The sequence below is a fragment of the Leptonychotes weddellii genome, chromosome 3, assembly GCF_054177405.1.
Source record: "Leptonychotes weddellii isolate Sample4059 chromosome 3, ASM5417740v2, whole genome shotgun sequence".
Classification (NCBI taxonomy): domain Eukaryota; kingdom Metazoa; phylum Chordata; class Mammalia; order Carnivora; family Phocidae; genus Leptonychotes; species Leptonychotes weddellii.
The window spans coordinates 86,183,629-86,209,553 of NC_138371.1; the positions used below are offsets into that span (position 1 = coordinate 86,183,629).

The following is a 25,925-nucleotide window of genomic DNA, read 5'->3' on the forward strand; positions in this document are numbered from 1 at the left end:
ACATCTCCTTGGCGATTTGGGGTCTTTTCTGATTCCATACAAATTTTAGGATTGTTTGTTCCAGCACTTTGAAAAATGTCATTGAAATTTTGATCGGGATGGCATTGAAGGTATAGATTGCTCTGGGTAGCATAGACATTTTAACAATGTTTATTCTTCCGATCCATGAGCATGGAATATTTTTCCATCTTTTTGTGTCTTCTTCAATTTCTTTCATGAGCGTTTTGTAGTTCCTAGAGTATAGATCCTTTACCTCTTTGGTTAGGTTTATTCCGAGGTATCTTATGGTTTTTGGTGCTATTGTAAATGGAATCGTTTCTCTAATTTCTCTTTCTACAGTTGCGTTGTTAGTGTATAAGAAAGCAACTGATTTGGATTCTGTTTCTTAAACACCTGTGTACCCACCACTCATTTTAAGAAGTAACAGATCACCTTAACCATGATGAACTACTTATTTCCCTAACTTCAAAATATTTCTCAATTTCAGAAATGATAATACCTGAAAGCCCCAAAAGTTTATTTAGATTTGAAATCTTAGATCTATGAACACAGATTTGTTTAAAGAATTGCTCCTACTCAGGGCGCCTGGGTGGCTCAGTTGGTTAAGCGACTGCCTTCGGCTCAGGTCATGATCCTGAAGTCCCTGGATCAAGTCCCGCATCAGGCTCCCTGCTCGGCAGGGAGTCTGCTTCTCCCTCTGACCCTCCCCCCTCTCATGTGCTTGCTCTCTCTCATTCTCTCAAATAAATAAATAAAATCTTTAAAAAAAAAAAAAAAAAGAATTGCTCCTACCCAAAGCAAACATTTCCTACTAGGATGAAGATATAAACAACAAAATAAAAACAAATAAAGCTTAAAGAGCCAGTCCGAATCCTACCTGGGTCACTGGAATGTAGAGAGGTTCTCCATTATGTAGCAGTGTGAGTTTTCCATGCTGATATAATCGTCCCTCTGGTTTTAAGCTTGTCATCTCCTTAGGTCCTCCTTTCTTGCTACTCTCTTGTCCGTTTCCCTTAAATTCTTCAGTATCACTTAGGCATTCAAAAAATTCTTCTTCACTGTCACTCCAAGAATCCCAAGATTTTCCTACCTCTCCCTTTTCCTTATCCATATCTTTTAGATTATCTGGCCCCAGCTGGTCTCCAGCTCTTCCAGCATCCCCTGGATACATATCTGAAGTATTTGTCTTTCTCCCCTCATCACGAGCCTTCTTTCTTTCAATACAACAATTTAACATCTTAAGAAAACAGAAATAACATTTATATTTAAGTTAGTTACAGTAAAATAAAAATCTATCCACTTCTTCAATATTTAATTTGCCTTTTCCACCCCTTCCCTGGACCCTATTGTGAATAACAGTGACTACAAGTAACCTACAGCAGCACAATGAGAATAGCCTATAATCCATTATTACATTTAGTATTAGAATAAACTCCAATTAAATTAAGACCATATTTAGATACTGTCGTTGGGAAATCTTTACCTGTAGTTTCTGATGTAGTAAACAACATCTTAGATCTGGGGGTCCACTTGCTAATCTATCAAATAAAGCAGTGGGAAAAGTTAGTTTTAGTAAAATGGGTTCAGGTATGCAAATTTCTTATGCTACCATAAATTTTAGCCATTTGATAAGAAATCAAAACTAGATTTCAATAGGTAAGATAACTGAGATGGAGCAATAAAGACTAAAAAAAAAAAATCACAATTTATTTTATCCTCCTAGTCCACCAACAGCAAATATATTTTTCAAAGCATAGTAGCAAACTACTAATAGTTCTCAAAGTTAATAGAAACTTAAAATGAAAAAATGTCTCTAAATCTATCCCAGGGAGTAGCTACCATACAGTATTTCACACCATACAAAACAGATTAGTTACATATTCAGTTCTCAATTATTATAGTGGATTCTCAATATAAAAAAAATATTGATTTCCACCTCTCTTTTGCCAAGAGGAGCCTAAACTGCCTCTAGTTCTAAACCACTAAGTTCCCAAGAATCAGCCAAGAGATAATCCAGCTAAGCAGAGCCTGGCAAATGAAACAGAAGTAAATATTTTTGGCTCAATCACCAATTTATACTATTCATATCACAATTCTGCCTTAGTATATGTAGATGAGCAGTAACGTACGCGATATTGAAATATATGGTAACTAAACTCTTCCACTTTATTAAGTGAAATGTCAACATAAATTCCACAAACAAATTACAGGTAATAGTGAGTACCTGAACTTATGAACTCTAAGAATGTTTTCTCTTCAACTATAAAAATTTATATTCACTCCAGAAGGCTTAGAAAATACACAAATGTATAAAGGACGAAATAAAAATATTATTTCACACCTGGGAAAAACTACTGTTAACATTTGGCTTTATTTCTTCCCAATTATATTTCTATAAATATAGATCAGCAAAACTGAAAGCACTTAGTATACAAAACACTGTATTCTACTTTACTACAAATACTACGATCATTTTCTATGTTATTAGAGATTCTTGAAAAAAAATAAAACTTGTAATAGATCCATAACTTTCCACTGTAGACATATATCATGATTTACACCATTCTTTTATGTTTGGTACTGAGGTTGCTTCACCTTCTTTCCCGTATGATAAATTTGCTACAATGAACACCTCTGAGTATAAATCATGTCCAGTTTCTTACCACTTTCTTAGGGCGGATTTCCTAGAAGAGGAGAATTAATGGGCCAAAAGACTAATTAGGCTAACAAACGAAAATTCAAATTCTTACCCTGGAATCAGAAAGTTGTTTTCCCATCTGAAACGCATTTCAAGAACAAATTCCTGCCAGAGATGTGCCACTCCTTTTAATCCTCCATGGTAGAAATTGATCATACAAAGACACAAAGCCAATTTGTATGTTAAACTGTCAGATGGTGCAGATTTGAACTGATTGTAGAGATTCTGAATTTAACAAAATAGAAACAAAGCAAAACTTGTTAACAACATATTTGCAGGTATAATCAGAAACTGTGTGGGGAGAGATTTTAATACTAAAATTAACCTATCCTACCAAACTACCTTTTATCAAATACTTAATACATTACTGCCTAAATTGTTCTTAGGCAGTCCCATGTTTTCAAAATTTCTGCAAGGATCGAAAGACTGATGCTACAGTTTAGAAAAGCTAAAGTCACAACTCTCAATTTCCTCTGTGGAACCTTCAAGATGTACTCCAAATATGTTGTTTTTAAAATCTTTTATTTATTTTTTTAAGATTATATTTATTTATTTGAGAGAGAGAACACGAGACAGAGCGTGTGTGTGCAGAACATGAATGCGGGGGAGGGGGGCGGCAGAAGGAGAGGGAGAAGCAGACTCCCCGCTAAGCAGGGAGCCGGATGTGGGGCTCCATCCCAGAACCCCAGGATCATGACCTGAGCCAACAGCAGACATTTAACCAACTGAGCCACCCAACAGCCCCTTAAAATTCTTTTAATTATAGGACGCCTGGGTGGCTCAGTTGGTTAAGCGACTGCCTTCGGCTCAGGTCATGATCCTGGAATCCCGGGATCGAGTCCTGCATCGGGCTCCCTGCTCAGCAGGGAGTCTGCTTCGCCCTCTGACCCTCCTCCCTCTCATGCTCTCTGTCTCTCATTCTCTCTCTCTCAAATAAATAAATAAAATCTTAAAAAAAAAAAATCTTTTAATTATAAATGAGTATAGATTTATTATCAAAATCAGAAACATAAAATCAGAACTGTATAAACCGAAAATATAAAGCCTCTGCTTTTCTTCATTTCATGAAATCTACTTCCCAAAAATAACTACTGAAAATAGTTTATCTCTATGCCTGTCATTTAAACATCTCATTTCTCAATTTATTAAAGACCTGGATAAGGAACACATGAAAATTTTGCTTCATTTTACACATTTTACTTCATTAAAGTGTTCCACTCACTGTCTGGTTTTGAAATACAGAGAAGAATCAATGGCAGAACATCAATTTGATAATTTTATAAAAAGTCTAAAATGAGGGAAATCCTACAATCATGCACAATATACCTATTTTTTCACTGTTTCCAGAAAAGTTCTTGCTACCCAAAATACATATGTATGGTCAATGTATCATAATCTGAGTGGAGGCCATGATCTCTACTCAAGCTTTCCTAAGGTGATTTTTTTTTTTTTTTTTTGATTTTATTTATTTATTTGAGACAGAGAATGAGAGACAGAGAGCACGAGAGGGAGGAGGGTCAGAGGGAGAAGCAGACTCCCTGCCGAGCAGGGAGCCCGATGCGGGACTCGATCCCGGGACTCCAGGATCATGACCTGAGCCGAAGGCAGTCGCCCAACCAACTGAGCCACCCAGGCGCCCCCTAAGGTGATTTTTAAAATTAAAAGATCCTTGGGGTGCCTGGGGTGGCTCAGTCGGTAAAGTGGCCAACTCTTTTTGAGAGAGAGAGAAAGAGAGCATGAGCAGGGGGAAGGGACAGAGGCAGAGGGTGAAGCAGGCTCCCCGCTGAGCAGGGAGCCTAATGTGGGGCTCAATCCCAGGACTCAGGGATCATGACCTGAGCCAAAGGCAGATGCTTAACCGACTGAGCCACCCAGAAGCCCCAAAGGGGCCAATTCTTGATTTCCACACAGGTCATGACCTGAGATAGAGCTCTGCCTCAGGCTCCGTGCTCAGCAGGGAGTCTGCCTGAGGATTCTCTCTCCCTCTCCCTCTGCCCCCTGCACCCCCACCCTGGTCACATGAGTGTGAGCCCGCTCTCTCTCTCTCTCAAATAAATAAATAAATATTTTTAAAATAAAATTAAAAAATAAAAAGATCCTTATGCTACTAAACTAGCAATATAGCAACCCCTTAGAAATTCAATGCATTTTAAATATTTTAATATTAAATTCCAACTTACATAATCTTCACTCTCTGATACAGGATTATTGTTGTCTGTGGAAGAACTTCCATCTAATGGTTTCTCAGAAGCAGCATCAGGGAATAAGAACTTAGGGAGAAAAATAAAAATAACCACATTTCAACCAATTTCCTACTTTGTTGATATTCATAACTCATATAAACACTATTTTATTTTTTTTATGGTTTTGCTATTAAAACAATGGAAATGTGCTTATTGTACTGGCCAGTGGGTTCTACATTATATCAAACATTTTCTGTTTTTCTTTAAAAATACATAGTTTCAGTGATAAGCCAATTTTAGAAATCAGAGATTTTTCTTAAAACCACCTGGTTGTGTAGACTAAACAATGAAAAATCTCTTCACTATGATCCATGGTCATTAAATTTATAAAAAAGTATTAGACAAAACCTAAGAGAAAAAATTTAAATACGCACACATTCATGAGGCTCTATGAAGTTATACAGTCCACAGATTTTCATATATGAAATATTAAGACTATGATATTTAAGACGATAACTTTACAAGATACCCCTAGAAAGTCGGAAGAAGTCTAAACCTGTAATGACCAGTTCATCTTTTTCCACGTGGTTTCTGTTTACGTGTATGTAGGAATGGTAAAAAAAAAAAAAAAAAAATTCAGTGCATATGGTAACTAGAATAAAATCTCTAAGGATATATTGTTAAGAAGGGGCCTTTCCCAGGGCCACTGGGTGGCTCAGTCGGTTAAGCATCTAACTCTTGATCTCAGCCCAGGTCTTGATCTCAGGGTTGTGGGTTCAGGCCCTGCATTTGGCTCCCCAGCGTAGAGCTTCCTTAAAAAAAAAAAGAAGGGGCCTTTTCTGCAGAAATATATTTTCAGTCCTCTTATCACTGTTCTTCCCAAGCGCGTGTTGTACTGCTGACTTGTGATTCCTTTTACTATGCATACTATGCCACATATTACAGAACGTGCTCAGGAGACTTTTTCAAATTTAGAGGAACTACTCTGTACCAACCCCCACTACTAGGTACATTTGCAAACAATATCCTAATCTAAAACCACTGTGTAAGGTAAATATTACTGCCCACTTCTTTCAGATACACAAGCTGAAAATCTGGTTAAGAGTTTTATTCAGATTAATGCTGGGATGAGATTAACATCAAGTTTCCACGTCCAGTATTCTTTTCATTGCACTATTCAAAGGTTGTTCCCAAGATTGTCTTAATGCACAAATTGCCAGAAATATGACTATACCTACAATTATAGTAAGAACAGCTATCATTTTACCAGAGGCCTATTATATGCCAGGCGTTAAGAGATGGTCCTTTCATCCTCCAAACAATCTAACAGGGTTTCATTAGCCTCATTTACAGATGACAAAACTGAAATTAAATGACTTACTCAAAATAATATAGTAAAATCAGGATTAACCCTGGTGTGTGTGGTTCCCAGGCTGGGCCTGTTCCACCACTCTATACCTAGGAGACATCTTAGCTCTTTCTAGTACTTACTATAAAGCTTTCCTTAGACTTTTGTGAAAGGAAGCTTTCAAAAATCCAGTTCTGATGTTGACCCTCTGCTTAAAATATTAAACTGCAAGATGAAGCCCGGTGTTTCAGGACTGTTCATCTGTTTCTAAAACCTTCTCTTCAAGATGCAACTCAAGTGCCCTTCTTTATGACACCTTCCCTGATTCCCACTGCCCAGATAGAGACAGACACATCCTCTGCTGTGTTCTCACAGCCAAACTGCCAGACTTCTCCCATGCAACACGGTATTGTAACTACAGTTTACCTTCCTTCTTCCCATTAAACTAGTGGGAATTCTCTGAATGTGGAGACTTCGTTTTACTCATTTTATATTCCCAATCCAGTGCTTGCCACATAGAAGGGACTGGTTGATAATGAATAAATGAGTATACATACAGACATAGAAAGATACCATATTTAGTTACCAAGAAATGAGTATACAGACAGACATAGAAAGATACATTTAGTTACCAAGAGAATAGTATTGAGGACATCATTATTCAGTGGTGACTCTTCTACACCTCTGTGTTTTCGTATTTTCTTCTTTGCACTGTGTACCATATTTGAAACTGATAATTTATGAATTGGAACCGGTGCTGGCTCTGTCAACTTTGACAAAGCATGAGTTATATCAGCAATTTCTATAAAAAGAATAGAAACGAACAGAAATTATATCACCAACCTTAGCAAGTTAAAGTGATGAATAAACTGTTGATTGTATAAAACATTTTAGTCACTATTTTCACTGGTATTATATGGTCTCAGAATTACAAAATTTTAAGACATATTCAGCGTCCATAATGACAAAGGTGTAACACAAATTATTTCTCTCCCGCAGTTTTAAAGAAACGTCTAAAACCCTGCTTTTCAAAATATCTTACAGTTTTGGTAGAAAGAACTTATTAAATGTGCTTAATTTTTAAGCTCAGGGTAAAGCCCGGAGAGAAATGGTAGCAGTCTACTCCATCAAAACTTGTTTTTCCAACTTAATTCAAATGTGAAAATAGATGAAAAGTTACTAGAAAAATGCCAAAGAAAAAGGGTTAGATGTCTGAAAGTAACTTAAAAAAAGGAAAGTAGGTCACCTCTCCCTTCTTCCTCAAATGTGGATCGTCCAAGAATTTCATCAGTTGACTCCTTTCGACGGCAAATTTTAAAGAATTCAGTGACAAAATCACCTACATAGAAAAGATGTTACTCATATTTGACACTTAACTAAAAGAAATCAGCCCTACAAATTAAAGTACATGTCTTTTCACAAAAGCTGTAAGAAAGATTTGGTAGAAAAAGAAACCATTCAGTTTTTCCACCCAAGACAAAAATTAATCCTGTTTCAAAGATAGCCTTGTTCTTCCCTTCTCTCCATGTCACAAGATATTAAAAAAGTTTTTCCTTAGAATCCCTTCTAGAATGAAAGGAAAAGTAACTGTACCTAGTAATATTAATCACTTACTATGTGCCTGAAGAAGACAAATAATTATCTGTTCTCAATGAATTGTAGAAGTAACAAGAATATTACTATATGCACAAAGTGCCACCTTAACTGCCACCCTTCTAGAATTATGAGTTCATTAAAAAAAATTAAAATTAAAAAGAACTTCTGGTCCTTTCATGAAGATGGTACCAAAGGTCAAGAAGGAAGCCCCTGCCCCTCCCAAAGACGAAGCTGAAGCAAAAGCTTTGAAGGCCATGAAAGCGGTGCTGAAAGGCGTCCACAGTCACAAAAAAAAAAGATCTGCATATTGCCTACGTTCCGATGATCCAAGACACTGCGTGTCCGAAGGCAGCCCAAATATCCTCAGAAGAGCGCCCCCAGGAGAAACAAGCTTGATCACTATGCCATCATCAAGTTCCCCCTGACTACTGAGTCAGCCATGAAGACAACAACACACTTGTGTTCATTGTGGATGTCAAGGCCAACAAGCACCAGATCAAACAGGCTGTGAAGAAGCTCTACGACATTGAGGTGGCCAAGGTCAATACCTTGTCAAGCCTGATGGAGAGAAGGCATTTGTTTCACTGCCTCCTATGATGCTTTGGATGTTGCCAACAAAATTGGGATCATCTAAACTGAGTCCAGCTGGCTAAATCTAATTTTTTTCACCACAAAAACAAAAACAAACAAAAAACCTGAAGATATGTTTCTAGAGGATTAAGAAATCATGCAGCATAAAGTTATTTTAGCTTCAGCTGCATTATTAATGGTACACTTCCTGTCATTATTATAAGGGGAAAAGGTTTGATATCTTCTGAAGACCTGCAATGAGACATTTGTACAAAAAAATTAAAGTTTAACAGGAATTAAAGTTTAACTAATCACCAGTACTAAAACTACCAGACAATACAAGATATTAAATTCATCAACTAGTTCTGAATAAATCTAGAACACTTTCTGGACTTCTTTAGAAAAGTAAGATAATCCTATAATTCAATCATATAAACTATATGACTCTAGTTAATTATATGACTACATAATCCTTTAATCTCATCATATAAACACATAAAGTCAAAGAGTAGGGCGGGATCATGTAACAATAACTTAAAATGAGAATACTTTAAATTCTAAGGTCCTCTACAATTACCACAGAAGTCAGTGGATGAGAAACAATAAGGAACTAGGAAACAATTTAGTAAATAAATTTAACGATTTAATAATCCAATGATTTAACAAGACAAACTATTTATTGAGCATTTACTATACAAAAGGCTGTGTATTAAATGTGATACACAAACACACAATCTTATTTGATCCTCTCAATAACTCTATGCATATACTATTGTCTCTATTTTACTGAGACTTGAAGAAATTAACAAAACTTGTTCAAACTGGCAGACCTAGGATTTAGAATAAAAATTCTAAAACTCTTAATACCAACCCTCCACTGTCTCCCTAACACCCCAAGACAAATTCACCAATGGCAGGAATTTTACCTTCTACATCTTTGTATTCACCATTATGTAGTTAGCAAAAATGGCAAGTGCTAATTAGCATTTAATGAATAGCATGTGATGAATTTTAAAGAACCCAAGAAAATAATATTTTAGAGAAATGCATCATACTGTCATCAATAAATAGTAACTCCATTAGATGAATGGTAATATATCAGGTTATATGGAATAAAGGTGGTTTATATAAAAAAACAGAAATGAAATATCTTCATATGTACTAAATATGAGAGAAAAAGATGGAAAGACACATTGAGGAGATGGGTTCAGAAGACTTCATGAAAGAGACACATCTACAAAAATGATAAAAGAAAGAAATGCCAGATATGGGATACAATAATATTATCCCAAAGGCAAATTAACATTTTTTCAAGTATTTCTTTTTTTTTTTTTAAAGATTTTATTTATTTATTTGAGAGAGAGAGAGAGAAACAGCATGAGAGGGGATAGGGTCAGAGGGAGAAGCAGGCTCCCCGCCGAGCCGGGAGCCCGATGTGGGACTCGATCCCAGGACTCCGGGATCATGACCTGAGCCAAAGGCAGTCGCTTAACCAACTGAGCCACCCAGGCGCCCCTCAAGTATTTCTATTTATGATATTTCACTTGATCCTTTACACCTCTTTCCCTCTATCAGAAAATAGGTTTGCAGATGTGGTACAACCCTACAGAAAGGCTCGTTCTTCCCCTCACATACCACAGGTCCAGAGGATGGCAAAAGGCAGAAAGTGCTGCACTAACAAGAACGGAAGATGCAAACTGCCAGAAGAAGAAAAGAAGGGAGTAACATAAAAGCCTTAGAAGAATAAAACTCAGATCATGAGAAAATATGTGAGAATTCTGAGATGTAGACTGCTTAAAGCTAAAAGACAAGAAAGAAATCCTGTGGGTGCCTGGGTGGTTCAGTCGTTAAACGTCTGCCTTAGGCTCAGGTCATGGTCCCAGGGTCCTGGGATCGAGTCCCATTGGGCTCCCTGCTCAGCGGGAAGCCTGCTTCTCCCTCTCCCACTGCCCCCTGCTTGTGTTCCCTCTCTCACTGTGTCTCTCTCTGTCAAATAAATAAATAAATTCTTTAAAAAAATAAAAAAATAAAAAAAAGAAAGAACTACTGCTAGTGCTATTCAAGACTTACTAGGACTCACCGCTGTTGACAAAGATTTCTTTTTTAGTGGTATTAACCGAGAAGATCACAAATGTAAAAAAACAAAAATGTACCCTTTTGATAGGTGAAATAAAGTATAAAGAATACATTCAGTCTTCCTAATCTGGAAGATGGGCAGATTGGTGGGGAAGGAACATAATTTCAGGAAAGGATGTCTTACCCAGCAAACACTGAGGATTTTCAGCTTTTCGAACTCGAACAGACCAATGGGGAGCCTGAATAGGATCCAAATCACTAAAATACAAAACAAAATAAAGATCCTAATTATGACAATGTACAACTCATTAATTTATCAAAATGCAGCCTAATTAATTATATAAAAGGACAAGCAATCCATTTTGCCTCCCTTAAACTTACTGTTACTCAGATAAGGCCATTTGGGTAAGTTTAAAAAAAAAACCCAAAAAACCCAGAATTAAGAAATCAAAGTTTGTAGACAAAAAAGCAAAAAAGAAAAACCACAATCAAAACACACATATAAAAATTATTCTGGGGGCGCCTGGGTGGCTCAGTCGTTAAGCATCTGCCTTCAGCTCAGGTCATGATCCCAGGGTCCTGGGATCGAGCCCCGCATCGGGCTCCCTGCTCAGCGGGAAGCCTGCTTCTCCCTCTCCTACTCCCTCTGCTTGTGTTCCCTCTCTCGCTGTGTCTCTCTGTCAAATAAATAAAATCTTTAAAAAAAAAAAAATTATTCTGAACAGGCAATGTACACAGATAATCTAATAAAACAATTAATTTTAGAAATAATAAAGAAATGATCTTAGTTTTTTTACAACACTAATAGTAAAAACAGAGACTACAAAAATTTGCACAAGATCAAATGTGCCCTATTTTCTCAATTAAATAGATTATTACACATCCACTTAATGGATTATGCAGCAATTTTAAAAATAACAACACAGATCTTTATTTATGGGCATATAATATGTAAAGATACATACTAAATAAAGCAAATATACAAATTTAAACTTTAAAAATATACGCTCCCATAAAAATACTGATTCATTATGTTGTACATGTGAAACTAATATAATGTTACATGCCAATTACATCTCAATTTAAAAACAAAAAAGTATACAACCCAAATGCTAACTGGCTATTTTTTAAGTAACAGGATTGCATGTAGTCCTTATTTTCTTCTTTATAGCCATCTAAATTATGTGATTAAGAAAGCTCATGTTACTTTTATCATCAACAAATACAACCTATTTATTTTCTGATTAAGAAAGCTTATGTTACTTTTATCATCAGCAAATACAACCCATTTATTTTAATTACAACAAAAAAGTGTCCTATTTCTCACTGTTCTGCATCATGCATGAGAGATACTAAAATCGTGCTCCTCTCTCTCCACATTCTTCCTAATGTTTGCTATAATTTTTGAGTTGTTTCCATTGCACAAGAGTATATGACTGGGAAGTTTCATTATTTATGACATTTAATGTTCAAATATTACTCCCACACATTCTAATGACCATCACCTCTTCAAAGTATTTCATGAACTGCTTCTAACTAGCTAAGAAAAGTTCAACAGAATTATGCACTATATCCCTCTTGAAGACATCTTTGCTAAAACAAAGTAAGACTGAGGTCATTCAGGGTAGGGGGGACGGGTTAAATAGGTGATAGAAATTAAGGAGTGCACTTGAGATAAGCACAGGGTCATGTATGGAAGTGTGGAATTACTACGTTGTACACTTAAAACTAATATAACACTATATGTTAACTAACTGGACTAAAAACAAAAACTTAAAAAAAGGGAGACCGTTCATTATCCCTGAACTAAAGATCACATCCCCAAGGTCAACAGCTTAAAATACATCTCTAATACATATCTAATCAGCCTAAAAAGCGACCTTTAAAAGTAAAAAATCAACCAACCTAATCAGAAACTGATAGAAAAAGGAAAGTTGCTAACCACTTGGCAGTTAATTTATTCTACTGTAATGTTTGAATCTCAATATACTACTCTTAACATACTTACGAATAAACATCATTATCCACAATGATACCTTCTGTCAGGTGAGGCCATGTAGTTGCTAAATGGAGTTCACTAAAACAAACAAAACATAAAATATATCCAAAAGCTTTAATATTGTATGTATATCCTCTGACTCAGCAATTCTACTTCTAGAAATGTATTCTAAGTAAATAACCAGAAATGTACATACAAGTATGTTAAAAGTGGTGCTATCTATAATATAGTAAAACAGGAGACGACTAGTTTATTAGCAAATGGTAGCACACCCATATGAAGTTAATGTCTTGCAGACATTAAAAACACATACTATACCAAACAGCCCAAAAGTGTAAATAACCCCAATATCTATCAGCTGATCAATGGATAAATAAAATGTGGTATTAGCCATATAATGGCATATTCTACACCAATAAAAAGCAATGAAATACTGACCATGCTACAATACAGATGAACCTCAAAAACATTTTGCTAAATGAAAGAAGTCGGACACAAAAGGCCACGTACTGGATAACACAATTCATATGCAATGTCCGGAACAGGCAAATCCATAAGGAAAGAAGGTAGATTAGTATTTGCCTAGAGCTGGAGGGCCTGGGGAGATCAATGGGATGACAGCTAAGAGGTGAAGGGTTTCTTTTTGGGATGATGAAAGTGTTGTGGAATTAGAAAGAGATGATGATAGCACAACTTTGGAAACACTAAAAACCACTGAATTTTATACTTTATACGGTGAATTTTATGGTACATGAATTATATCTCAATTTTGAAAAACTCATGTTATATATCAGAGGTTAGCAAACGTTTTCTACAAACGACCACACAGCAAATATTCTAGGCTTTTGGGACCATGTAGTCTCTGTTATATTCTTGGTTTTTTCTTTTAAAACTCTAAAAATGTAAAAGAGATACAGAAACAGGCTACTGGCCAGATTTGGTCCAAGGTCATAGTTCGCTGACCTCTTAATATAGATAAATTTTTTTTTTTTTTAAAGATTTTATTTATTTGAGAGAGAGAGAGCACATGAGAGGGGGGAGGGTCAGAGGGAGAAGCAGGCTCCCTGCTGAGCCGGGAGTCCGATGTGGGACTCGATCCTGGGACTCCAGGATCATGACCTGAGCCGAAGGCAGTCGTTTAACCAACTGAGCCACCCAGGCGCCCCAATATAGATAAATTTTAAGTTTCAAAAAGTTTGCATGTAAAATAAAGCAAGCAAGCCACAAAACATAGAGGATGACATATATTTATAAAATATACAAACATACCGAGTGAGGAAGAGTTATCATAGCAGGCCTGATACTTAGAAAAGGACAACCTGCGAGGTTCACCCTTGACTTGCCATCTGGGAACTTAGATTTTGGGGGGTTCCTATCATTCCTTGATAGGGGTGGCTCACTGTGCCTAAACTACTACCTAAACAGTATGGTTTATGCTGAACGCCTGCCTTCCTCTGGTACATGGACAGAATGCCTAAGTAACCAGCCTCAGATAAACACACCATGTAGTGAGCCTCTAATGAGTTTCCCTGGTAGACAGCCTTTCACACATGTCACAATTCATTGCTAGGAGAATTAAGTGTGTCCTGAGTAACTACACTAGGAAAGGAAGCTGGTCCTTGGTTGGCTCTGGACCTCACCCTATGTGCCTTTTCTCTTTCCTGATTTTTGCATTATATCCTTTCAATGTAATACACCATAGCCATGAGCACAATTAAATGCTGTGAATCCTCCTAGCAAATCACTGAACTGGAGAGTCTTGCAGAGACCAAGTTGTCATCAGTGACCATCTATGAGTAGTGGGATTATGAATTTAGTGAATATTTTTTTTCCTGTCGAGATTTTGAACCCACTTCTTGGAGAGTGAAGTTTGGAGAGTAAAGAAGCCAAAAGAACCAATTACTTATTTTCTCTGATCTTCAGTGGTGCTCAACTGACTGGCAGCTCCAGTCTGGACTCTACATTTTAGAATTCACTGTGGTAACAGGGTCAGAATCTACAACAATATAGTATAACCTTGGTTAATAACTGGACAACTAGCCACCATTGGCTCAATCCTATTTTCTGAACTGGGTCCTATAATGGTCCCAATTAAACTTCTGTGTTACCAAATACCTCTTCAGTAAGTTGATTTTTTGACTGAATTAGTCACAGTTGACTACTATAGTTTACAACTAAGAAACTTGACTAGCAAACATGGTTTTTGCCTCTTTTTATGTTTTCTAAATTTCCCTTACTTAGCATAAATTTATTACTTTCATAATAAAATAAATTTTTAAGGTAAAAAAATGACTAGACAGTATGTAATATTAAAGGACATGAATGATTACAAGTTTAAAACTCTAAGCTCTAAAATAATTTTAGGTATTAACCTCAGATTCATTTCCTAAGTTTTTTAAAAATATTTTTATTTATTTTTTTCCAACAGAGAGAGAGACAGCGAGAGAGGGAACACAAGCAGGGGGAGTGGGAGAGGGAGAAGCAGGCTTCCCGCCGAGCAGAGAGCCCGATGCGGGGCTCGATCCCAGGACCCTGGGATCATGACCTGAGCTGAAGGCAGACGCTTAACGACTAAGCCACCCAGGCGCCCCCTAAGCTTTTATGACTATGTTCTCTCCTCACCCTCTAACTACAGAACAACTTCTCTGACAAGGAGGGGACATTGAAAAATGCCTCATTCCCTCTTCCACCACCAAAGATTCCTTTTCAAAAGCATTGTGCATGCCCACAGCATTTGCGATTTAAATGGTTTACCATACACACCATCTCATCCCCAAATTATTTTTGTACTCTTCTTTGATCATCTATTTCTCTGCTGATTCCTCATCATGACTTAAAATTAAGAAATATTTATTAATTAATTCCTTCACATTTCTATTACCAGGTCAATTTTATTCTCTCTCCCTAAAATTTTCTCTAAGCAAAATCTAATGACTGAACCAGCTGGAGGGCCACAAATATACCATTTCTCCCTTATTTACTATGCCTTGATGGCCACCTTCTTTATCCTCTGGTAAATTTCATCAAACTCTTCCCTGTATCAAGGCCTTTACACAGGCTCTTCATTCCACCTGCAATGGTCATTCTCTCTCTCTGCCTGGCTAAATCCTCCCTGAGACACTTCCTTTCAGAATACTTTCCTGATGGCATCCCAATCCAAACTAGTTTCTCATTTTACTGTTATTATAACCTGTACATTTCCTTCAAATTACCCCACAGCTTATAAAACTGTTCACTTATTTAGGTGATTATTTTGTCCATTTCCTTCAATCAGATTGTAAATGCCAAGAAGCCAGAAAGTGTTTTATTTACTTCTATAGCTTCCTAATTCAGCATAGTGCCTGGCACATATAATAAATATCAATTACAAAAGATACTTACTTTATCTTTCCCTTGAATGATTTTAAGTTAAAACTACTACTATTTCTACCTCTATGTAAGAGTATTAAGAATGTATGTATGCGGGGCGCCTGGGTGGCTCAGTCGTTAAGCGTCTGCCTTCGGCTCAGGTCATGATCCCAGGGTCCTGGGATCGAGCCCCGCATCGGGCTCCCTGCTCCGCGGGAAGCCTGCTTCTCCCTCTCCCACTCCCCGTTTGTGTTCCTGCTCTCGCGCTGTCTCTCTCTGTCAAATAAATAAATAAAATATTTAAAAAAAAAAAAAAAAAAGAATGTATGTATGCGTGATAATCTCCCCACAACAATATGCCACTCGCAAAGAATCTCCTTCATCCCTCCCTGAAAGAGAAGATTCGGAAGCACAAGAAGAAGTGCCTGGTGCAGAGCCCCAAATCCTACTTCATGAACATGAAGTGCCCACAAGGCTACAAAATCACCACCATCTTTAGCCATGCACAGTTTTGTGAGTTGGCTGCTCCACTATCCTTTGCCAGCCTATAGGAGGAAAAGCAAGGCTTACAAAAGGATGCTCCTTCAGACAGAAACAGCACTAAAAGCACCCTGAATCAAAATGAGTGGGAAACCATCCCAATAAACACATTTTGGATACAAAAAAAAAAATTAAAAAAAAGGTATGGATGTTTGTGCATATATTTTTTAATTAGCCAAGTAGTTTAACTAAACAAATAAGACAGTTTCTAAATCAGCATTATTTATATTTTCCAAATATTTTGCTCTCAGTGATTAAATTTTCCAAGCCTTACATTTTTTTATAAAGCAAAATTTTCTTAAAGTTCAGTAGCTCTTCTAGAAAAGCAGTTGGGTAACCTAAGAGGTCTGACTTAAGCCTTAATTTGCACATTTGGAAAAAGTGGTCAGGAAAAATGTAAACATTTGTTAATTCTCGGTGATGACTACATGAAAGTTTGTTATATATGACATTCTCTGTGCTTTTCAATATATAAAATGTTTCCAAAAAAGTAGGCCAAGAATCACTTCTATAAAGAATAATCAATAAGTGGCATTATACACATTTTATGTATTATTTGAAAGCTTCTTTTACTTCTAAATTACAGAGGAAAAACAAAACAAACGGACAGACTGTTAGGTATGGGTCTGCTTCCGATACTGTACTCATTCCAGAAGGCTACAAAACACAGTAATCAGTATTAATAGGATTTAAAAAGTAAAGTCCCAGGGCACCTGAGTGGCTCAGTCAGTTAAGCATCTGCCTTTGGCTCAAGTAATGATTTCAGAGTTCTGGGATGGAGCCCCATGTCAGGCTCCCTGCTCAGCAGGGAGTCTGCTTCTCCCTCTGTCCCTCCCCTCTGTTCCTGCACATGTGCTCTCTCTCTCAAATAAATAAAATCTTAAAAAAAAAAAAAAAGTAATCCCGTAATTCAAATGATATCCCACCTTATAGGATCTTCACAGGCACCAAATGGTAATTTGCCAAACTCCAGGCCTCCAACTTCCCCTCCTACAAGGGCATCTATATCTAAACAAAAGGAATATTTTTCCATTATTCAGCAAAAAATGAAGAAATAAGAATTTAATTAGGTTAGCTCTTTGGGCAATCATATATTTAAATGTGCCTATATCAAGAGCACACACAGAAAGTTAGAAAGCAAAGAATCTTTAACTGGACTGCTTGTAATAAAAAGCAGTTATAATAAATAGAATATTATAATAAGAGAACAATTCCTATTTGTATAGTGTTTCATTCAAGCCATGCATTCTACATTTTACCTTTTTGAAATATTCCTTAAACAATGCTTGAGAGAACATTAATCCTGTAAATTTTTTTGCATTTTCTAAGAATGTGATTAATATCATCTAAAAGAAAGATTATCCAAGTATTTAAAAATGTAATCACCAACCTACAGTTCTGCTGTCAATAATTTCTGAATAGCAAATCAGTTATTAATAAATTTTTATTTCAGATGGCAGTACATGGAAATAATTTAAGTTCAACAAAGAATTTCCTTTCTGTTATGAATAGTATCTGCAATTAGAGGAGAATGTAGCGGGTAAATCACTCTCCTTACTCCACCCCTCTTAAAGAACTAATAAAACACTTTTAAAAGACATCAAAAAGATTTCTCTTTGAAATAATTCAAATGGTTGCTTTTCATTATTTGCACTATACTGGGAATTCCACAAATTAAAGTCCATTGTTGAGTTATGAATATTCCCCAGATTTGCTAAAATCATGTTTGACAATTATCTGCAACCTAACTAAATTAAAATTAGTCATTAAATAGGGCTCAATTACTTGAATCAGTAAACTTTCTCAAGTCAATTTCATTCCACTTTTCCAACTAAAGAATGCTTATAATAATAAAGATTACAATGACTAGGTTTATTACAAGATGTGAATTTTTAAGAGCTTCAAAATGTGTAGTAAGCATATTTTATAAATTAATAAGCTAAAAATTATTACTAGACCATAACTGTGCAAAAGTTTTAATTCAATTAAAAGTTCCAAAGCAGGGCACAGGGGTGGCTCAGTCAGTTAGGCATCCAACTCTTGATTTCAGCTCAGGTCATGATCTCAGGGTTGTGAGACTGAGCCCCATGGCTAGCTCCACACTGCGAGTGGAGCCTGCTTAAGATTCTCTCTCTCTCTTCTCCCTCTCTTTAAAAAAAAAAGCAAAAAAACAAACACACACACACACACACAAAGTTCAGAAGCAACACTGTGGAATGAAAGTATCGTGGGATTTGGAGTTTGACCAGTGTTTGAAAGCAAACTTTATCATTTGATGACCATGTGACCCTGGGCCAGTTACCTATGTTCTCAAACACACATATATTCTCTAAGAAACATCACAGATAAATGATAATTACATGAAATAATATATAAAATGTCAGGCACAGTGTGTGGCCCATATTACATGTTCAAATCCCTTCCTTCCCTTTATAGGAGAAAATATTAAAAATTTATATGGCCTTCAATTCACTGCAAACGGTTAATATTTTGATCATCATTAAAAAAGAACTGGCGGGGCGCCTGGGTGGCTCAGTTGGTTAAGCAACTGCCTTCGGCTCAGGTCATGATCCTGGAGTCCCAGGATCGAGTCCCGCATCGGGCTCCCTGCTCGGCAGGGAGTCTGCTTCTCCCTCTGACCCTCCCCCCTCTCATGCTCTCTCTCTCATTCTCTCTCTCAAATTAAAAAAAAAAAAAGAACTGGCAAGAGAACATTAATAAAGGCTTTACTGGCAATCAAAATTATAATGCTAACATTCTGGCTCTTGGGCTTCCTCTTAGATCACCACAGACTGTATCATCTTGGGAAATATTTAAAATTGACTAATAATAGAGCAGCCTTTGAAAAAAAGGAAAAGGAGGGCAGGAACTGAAACTTTCACAGAGAAGCTGGCTACAAATTGTCTAGAGGGTATTGTCTGGAAACTAAAATTACCAAAATGAACACTTAAGTCTTTCTTCTAATTTAATTCACAGCTTAGCTTTTATTTCCCTTTGCTATAGTTTAGTTGCAATTCTTTCATTGTACATTAGAATTTCAAATTATTCTGTGGTACATAAATAAAATACTGATAGCATATATAACTACCAAAGGCTAAGGATGTACTACATTAATTCTAATATCATTCCAAAACTACCGATTTTCCATCCTATAAATAACCAACTACTTGAAACAAAAACAGTAAAGAATATTGTTTTATTCTAATTTATTTTTCTCTGAGCGGGGTAGAGTGAGAAATGTGTCAGGCTAGTAAAATCCTTGTAATTATTTATAAATTTGTATTACATTTCTTATAGATATACTTGAATATAATTACACTTCTATGTGAGAAACACCCAGGAACCAAACCCTCACTTAATTAGGCTGTATGTCCAGTAGGGTGAACTTTTCTAGAATTTAGGTAATATCTTGTTCACACCTGCAGCCCAAACATCCCAAGCTGGCCCATTATAGGTTAATAATTAATGATTACTGAATGAATCAGTTTATCAGTATATACTGCTTTATGGCTAAGCGGGTAAACTGGTTTTAATTACATCAAAAGCAAGTTAAAATAAAATATTCTAGAGCTCTACCTATCGTAAGTATATGTGTATATACACATTTTTTTTTCTTTCCTGCTTTCCTTATTTAGCACTCTTCTTCAATCTCTACTTTCCATAAGGTTCTCAGCTTATGAGGGTGGCTTCCGTATTACATTCTAAAAACAGACATTTTAATAATTCACTACATACTAATTTGCAGCACATGATGTTCCACAGCAGGGGGATGCTTTATAAATAATGTTAGCTTTCAAAGACAGATTGTCACATATAGAGTAATGTTGTCTCTAGAACAAACTTCAAAGCTTTTTTCAAGAGAAAAAAAACGATAAAGGCAATGAAATCAGCAATACTGCATTTAGAATGAATTACAAACATTTCAAATTTAAAACACTTGAAACACACTGTTAAATAAGTTTAATTTCTGAATATATTTTCTTTTCCACTTATATTCATTAAGTTAAATATACTCTAAATTATCTCACCTGGAGGTTGCTGAGGCCAAAAATACTGCTGCCAATCCTGAAGTACATACGTAAAGCGAATAGCAATACTAACTGGAGGCAAAGGAGTTAAAGGACATCCCTAGGAAATAAATGCAAAGACAATATCGTATAGCTTTAAAAAAAAGTGTTAAAAACAATGCCAGAGAGCAAATTACATGAACATGAAGCTGTTTCCTAACTGGAGGGGCACCTAGGTGGGTGAATGGTTAAGCCTCCAACTCTTGATTTCAGCTCAGGTCATAATCTCAGGATCCTGAGACTGAACCCCTTGTGTTGGGCCCCACATCTGGCCCATGTCAGATCTCTGGGTTCCCTGCTTGGCATGGAGGCTGCCTGTCCCTCTCCCTCTCCCACTGCCCCTCCCCCAGCTCGTGCTCACTCGCACTCTCACTCTAAAATAAATAAATCTTTTAAAAACAAACAAATAAATAAATAAACCTCTACCTGGAAACAAACTAAATGCTCCTTCAAAATATTTTTAACAATTTTTTTTTTTTTAAAGATTTTATTTATTTATTTGACAGAGAGAGAGATAGCGAGAGCAGGAACACAAGCAGGGGGAGTGGGAGAGCGAGAAGCAGGCTTCCTGCCAAGCAGGGAGCCCTATGTGGGACTCGATCCCAGGACCCTGGGATCATGACCTGAGCCGAAGGCAGACGCTTAACGACTGAGCCACCCAGGCGCCCATTTTTAACAATTTTAATTATACAAATATAATTTCTTACTATTCTGTTCAGCCATAATGAATGTGAAAAAATCTGATTCTTTTTTTTTTTTTTAAAGATTTTATTTATTTATTTGACAGAGAGAGAGATAGCGAGAGCAGGAACACAAGCAGGGGGAGTGGGAGAGAGAGAAGCAGGCTTCCCGCTGAGCAGGGAGCCCGATGTGGGACTTGATCCCAGGACCCTGGGATCATGACCTGAGCCGAAGGCAGACGCTTAACGACTGAGCCACCCAGGCGCCCTGATTCATTTTTTAAATAAGTGAAACTATTATAAAGTGTAAGACTAGGATTGAGGAGACAATGTCTTTTCTTTCTTTCAAATGAAAATAAACTCAAATTAAAGTCAGTTTTGAATAATTTAACCATAATTTTAGACTAAGACAAATGGTCACTCATGCAAAATATACTAATGAATCAGTTAACATAAAATTTAGATTCATCTTTGCATTCATTAAAAATCATGAAAATAAATATCACCTAAACATCCTATGATCTCAGATTGCCTTAATAATGGTTAACCTACATTAATGTGGAGTAGGACTTAAATATACAAGGATTCACCTATGGAACATGTGGAACTATAAATTCAAGAGTATTCTGCATATCTAACCAGTTACCAGGTGTTGCTGATACTACTGATCAGGAGGAATGAAAGACATTTAGCTCAGTATCAGCATCTATAAATGTCACTAGTAGCTTTAACCAAATACAAACTCAACCTAAAGTCACAATACAAGGTGGCCCAAAAGAAAGATAATTCAGTTTTGGGCTGCTGTGTCCTAGACGAGCAAGGTAAGATTCTGGCTGGTTAGGAATAATAGACTTCTCAGTCAAGGGCAGATATTAAGTGAGTGTTCACCCATAATAAGATACATATAGTCTAAAAACCATAACAAAGTTGCTTTGACACATAACCTCTGCTCCAGTTAGATAGCAACACAGATAAATATAGAAGAGATAACCAGAAAGGAATAGCTAGGATCAAACATGACATAAATATATCTTTTGGGGCCCTAGAAAAGGTACACAAAATCCCAAGTTTTAAGTGGGGCTTAAGGCACATGCCTGCTGAGTTCCAGGTGTGGAAGAAGAGGCAGTGACAGCCTAGGATTACAGACTGCATTAAGTGGAACTGGAAGTTCAACTCTGCCCAGAGTGAGTGCACTGTAATACTCTGCTTAAGGCAGACACTGGGACAGGGCACACCTACTTGGTACAGCAGCTTTGTTGGAAGTTAGGGGCTGGGGAGAGTCACTGAGTGAGGGGGAAAAAACACTCTCATAATCTAAGCAAGCAATCCAGTAATTCCAAGACCAGATAATCAATATCCCCAATATCACCACAGAGCAAGAGGCTCCAAACACCATTTTAAAACCCAACTCTGAAATTTTCTACAGGTAGGGAGCAACCACAAGATTACAGAGCCAAAGGGGAGGATGGGAGAGAAAGTTAAAAATTTTAAATACAACATTCATTCTAAATGAGCCTGCAAACAAAATTTCCACAAAACATGAAGAAATGTAGTTCTAAAAGAGATAAATATCCAAATCAACATTCAAGAATATAAAACCATGATATATAAAAAGCATGTGAAAGAAGAATGTCTAAATGAAAAAAGAAAAGACTAGAGTACGAATTTTCATATATTTAGAGGATTATGGCAGAATTTAAATTTATGTACCCCAAAGGGCAAAACTGATCCCCCACCCCTGCCAGAAGGAAAGCCTTTTCTAATAAATTAGTCTATGCAAAAACGAAATAAACTTCCAGTGAAGGGTGAGTGCTCTGGAACATTGCAAGCAGGTGTTAAAGAGTAATTTTTATCAAGATAGCTTTAGGGGTGCCTGGGTGGCTCAGTCGTTAAGCATCTGCCTTCAGCTCAGGTCATGATTCCAGGGTCCTGGGATGGAGCCCCGCATCAGGCTTGCCGCTCAGTAGGGTGCCTGCTTCTCCCTCTGCCCCTCTTCCTGCTCATATGCTCCCTCTCTCTCAGATAAATAAAATCTTTTAAATAAATAAATAAATAAATAAATAAATAAATAAATAAGCAAGCAAGCAAGCAAGCAAGCACATAAGCATCTCCTTGAAACTGAATGGAGAGAAAAACAGATGATTGGCAAGGATGGCCAGGACAGAACAACATTGGGCTGCTCTGCGGGAAGCCTGCTTCTCCCTCTCCCACTCCTCCTGCTTGTGTTCCCTCTCTGTGTCTCTCTCTGTCAAATAAATAAATAAAATCTTTAAAAAAAAAAAGTAAAATAAAGATAGCTTTAGAGAGAGATTACAGAAGAGTCACATACTGGGTAGTTTTAGCTATGTAAAACCCCTAAAGTACCCAAACAACTCTCAATTATTTTAAGTTTAACTCTTATCAAATCAATTTTGAGGGGCGCCTGGCTTGCTCAGTTGGTAAAGAACACGACTCTTGATTTCAGGGTCGTGAGTTCAAGCTCCACATAGAGCATGGAGCCTACTTTTAAAAAAATCAATTTTGAGAGGTGTTTCATATCTAGGTGAGTGAGTTTTGTGAAAGTTCTGCCAGATAATGTGATGAACTGATTAAGAACACTTTTTCTAAAAGTACAACTAGCAAACTGTCATAATCTAAATTAGGCTCCACAGATCAAGGTGGTCCCTAGTTTCAATAAAGAGAAGTTCAGCTACGTAAGGGACATAAGAGATCCATGAAAATAATGTTCATTAATGTTTTGAAGAAGGAATAAAGTGAAGTACACTTTACTGACTGAAGGACTCCATCTGACCAGAACCTGATCTGACCAGAAACCTGATCTAAAAATACGTAATTGAAAACTTCTGGTGAGAGAGCAAAGGGAAACAAATGGGACAGAAATATATACATACTTACCTTTTTCAAATATTTCTCAAAACACCACATGTAGAATGAAGCAGTACTTAAAGCTTTCAAAATTTTTGAAAAAAAATTACATACATACACGAAACTCTGTAAAATATATGCTTCTATGATCTTTTGGTGGCGATAAACACAAGAAACTGCTAACAGTAGTTATTTTGAGGAGCAAGATTAAGAGATGAAAGGAAGCTTTTACTTTATTTAAATTTCTTAACATGGTGACATGCATTACTTTTTAAAAAAAATGTCAGATGGACTTATCTGGGTGGTAATAATCCTACCCTACACTATTTAGGGCCTCAACATTGAAAACATTTTTATGAAATTAAGTTCTAATCCTAAATAGCTACCATACCTACTAAAAGAGAAATTTCAGCATTTTCCTCATTATTTTTTCCTTTTTAAAATTTCCCAACCATCAGAAAGACTGCAAAACTAGTATAATTAACAAGCAGCTACCTGAAGCACACTCATCTGGGGAGGTTGGCAATAGCTGACCCCTGAACATGGGTCTGAACTATGCAGGTCCACCTATAGATGAGCTTTTTACAATACAGTACTATAAATGTGTTTTGTCTTCCTTACGATTTTCTTAGTAACATCTTCTTTTCTCCAGCTTACTTTATTGTAAGAATATAATATATAGTACATATAACACCACAAAATATGGGTTAATCAAGTGTTTATGTTACTGGTGTGGCTTCCAGTCAACAGCAGGCTAATGATAATCAAGTTTTGGGGGAGTCAGAAGCTATAAGTGCATTTTTGACTATGCACAGGGGAGATGGGATGTCAGGATCCCAAGCTCCGTACTGTTCAAGGGCCAACTGTTTTACTATTAGAGGAGAAAGAGTAGAAAGAGATAACACAGTAAATAAATGTTAACAAACTGAACAAAATTAGTTTAATTAGTTGTTCTTTAGCATTAGTACACTAAAAATCTAACTGGATACTGTTTCTTTGAACATACACAGTAATTTATATAGTCAATTATATCTTTCTTCCACTAATTACATTATCAATATTATAGAGAAATGTTTCTACATACTCAATAAAATTACCAAACTGCTACTTTCATCTGGATCCCAGATAAGACTGACAGTATCAATACAAACTCACAATCTTTGATTTGAAGATATCCAGCAGACCTGATAAATGAGTGTACTGATTTGGCACTTTCCGAAGATGAACCATTTCAAAATCAGTTCGGACACCATGACCCTGACATTCTCCCACATACATTCTTCGCCATTTGTGATGAATTTGCACAAAGAGTGGCACCTGGCTGTAGGACACAATTAAATAGGAATAGATTTTAAGTTCATTAAACACTAATTCCTAAATCTAAAAACTTCCCCATTATTTTAATCTCAAATATTTAAAAATATTTAAAAACACTAAGCAAGGACCTCAGGCTTATATTTATAAGAGACACAATTAGTTTCTTTTCTCCGTACACTAATAAGCTGAAGAAACAATCATCTAGTGGAACTTTATATTCAGAAAATTGTTTTAAAATAGCTGAAAGTAAAAAAAAAAAAAAAAAAAAAAGGGCACAATGAAAATTTTCTTGAATAAAAATGATCATATTAAGATAGGGACTGAAGGACTCCATAAAAATCTGCTTTTTGCTCCTTTTCCTGCTTCTACTCTTGCTAGGACCTGCACCCCCACTTTACACATGCCTCAGTAGTTTATGTCCTCCTTGTAAGAGGCAAGGAGTTAATGATTTCTCTAGAAAAGATAACATTTAAGGAAGGACCAGGTGAGAATAACCAGACAAAGCTATCATATGTGCATTCCAGACCACCAGCACTAGACATATCCATGTCAAGATACCCAGGCTCCAAGGAATAACACATGGGCCCTCACCTTTGATCTAACCAGTTCCTGGATGCCTGAGAGGACACATACACCAG

General features: G+C 36.6%; 1 protein-coding gene and 1 pseudogene across 2 annotated transcripts in view; one reads left to right on the forward strand and one right to left on the reverse strand.

Annotated features, from left to right (window-relative positions):
• The window catches only part of RAB3GAP1 (RAB3 GTPase activating protein catalytic subunit 1), a 115,579-nt gene that overhangs the window by 35,391 nt on the left and 54,263 nt on the right, over positions 1-25,925 (reverse strand). For both annotated transcript variants that reach the window (XM_081814557.1, XM_081814556.1), the window contains exons 7-17: positions 25,126-25,291; positions 20,387-20,486; positions 17,285-17,366; positions 12,480-12,548; positions 10,656-10,729; positions 7,476-7,568; positions 6,862-7,031; positions 4,879-4,968; positions 2,751-2,923; positions 1,484-1,538; positions 878-1,237 (exon numbers count right to left, since the gene is read on the reverse strand). In XM_081814557.1, the coding sequence (XP_081670683.1) occupies positions 878-1,237; positions 1,484-1,538; positions 2,751-2,923; positions 4,879-4,968; positions 6,862-7,031; positions 7,476-7,568; positions 10,656-10,729; positions 12,480-12,548; positions 17,285-17,366; positions 20,387-20,486; positions 25,126-25,291 (1,432 nt within the window). The remainder of the gene's footprint in view (positions 1-877; positions 1,238-1,483; positions 1,539-2,750; positions 2,924-4,878; positions 4,969-6,861; positions 7,032-7,475; positions 7,569-10,655; positions 10,730-12,479; positions 12,549-17,284; positions 17,367-20,386; positions 20,487-25,125; positions 25,292-25,925) is intronic.
• Positions 16,175-16,483, forward strand: LOC115942507 (small ribosomal subunit protein eS27-like pseudogene; annotated as a pseudogene).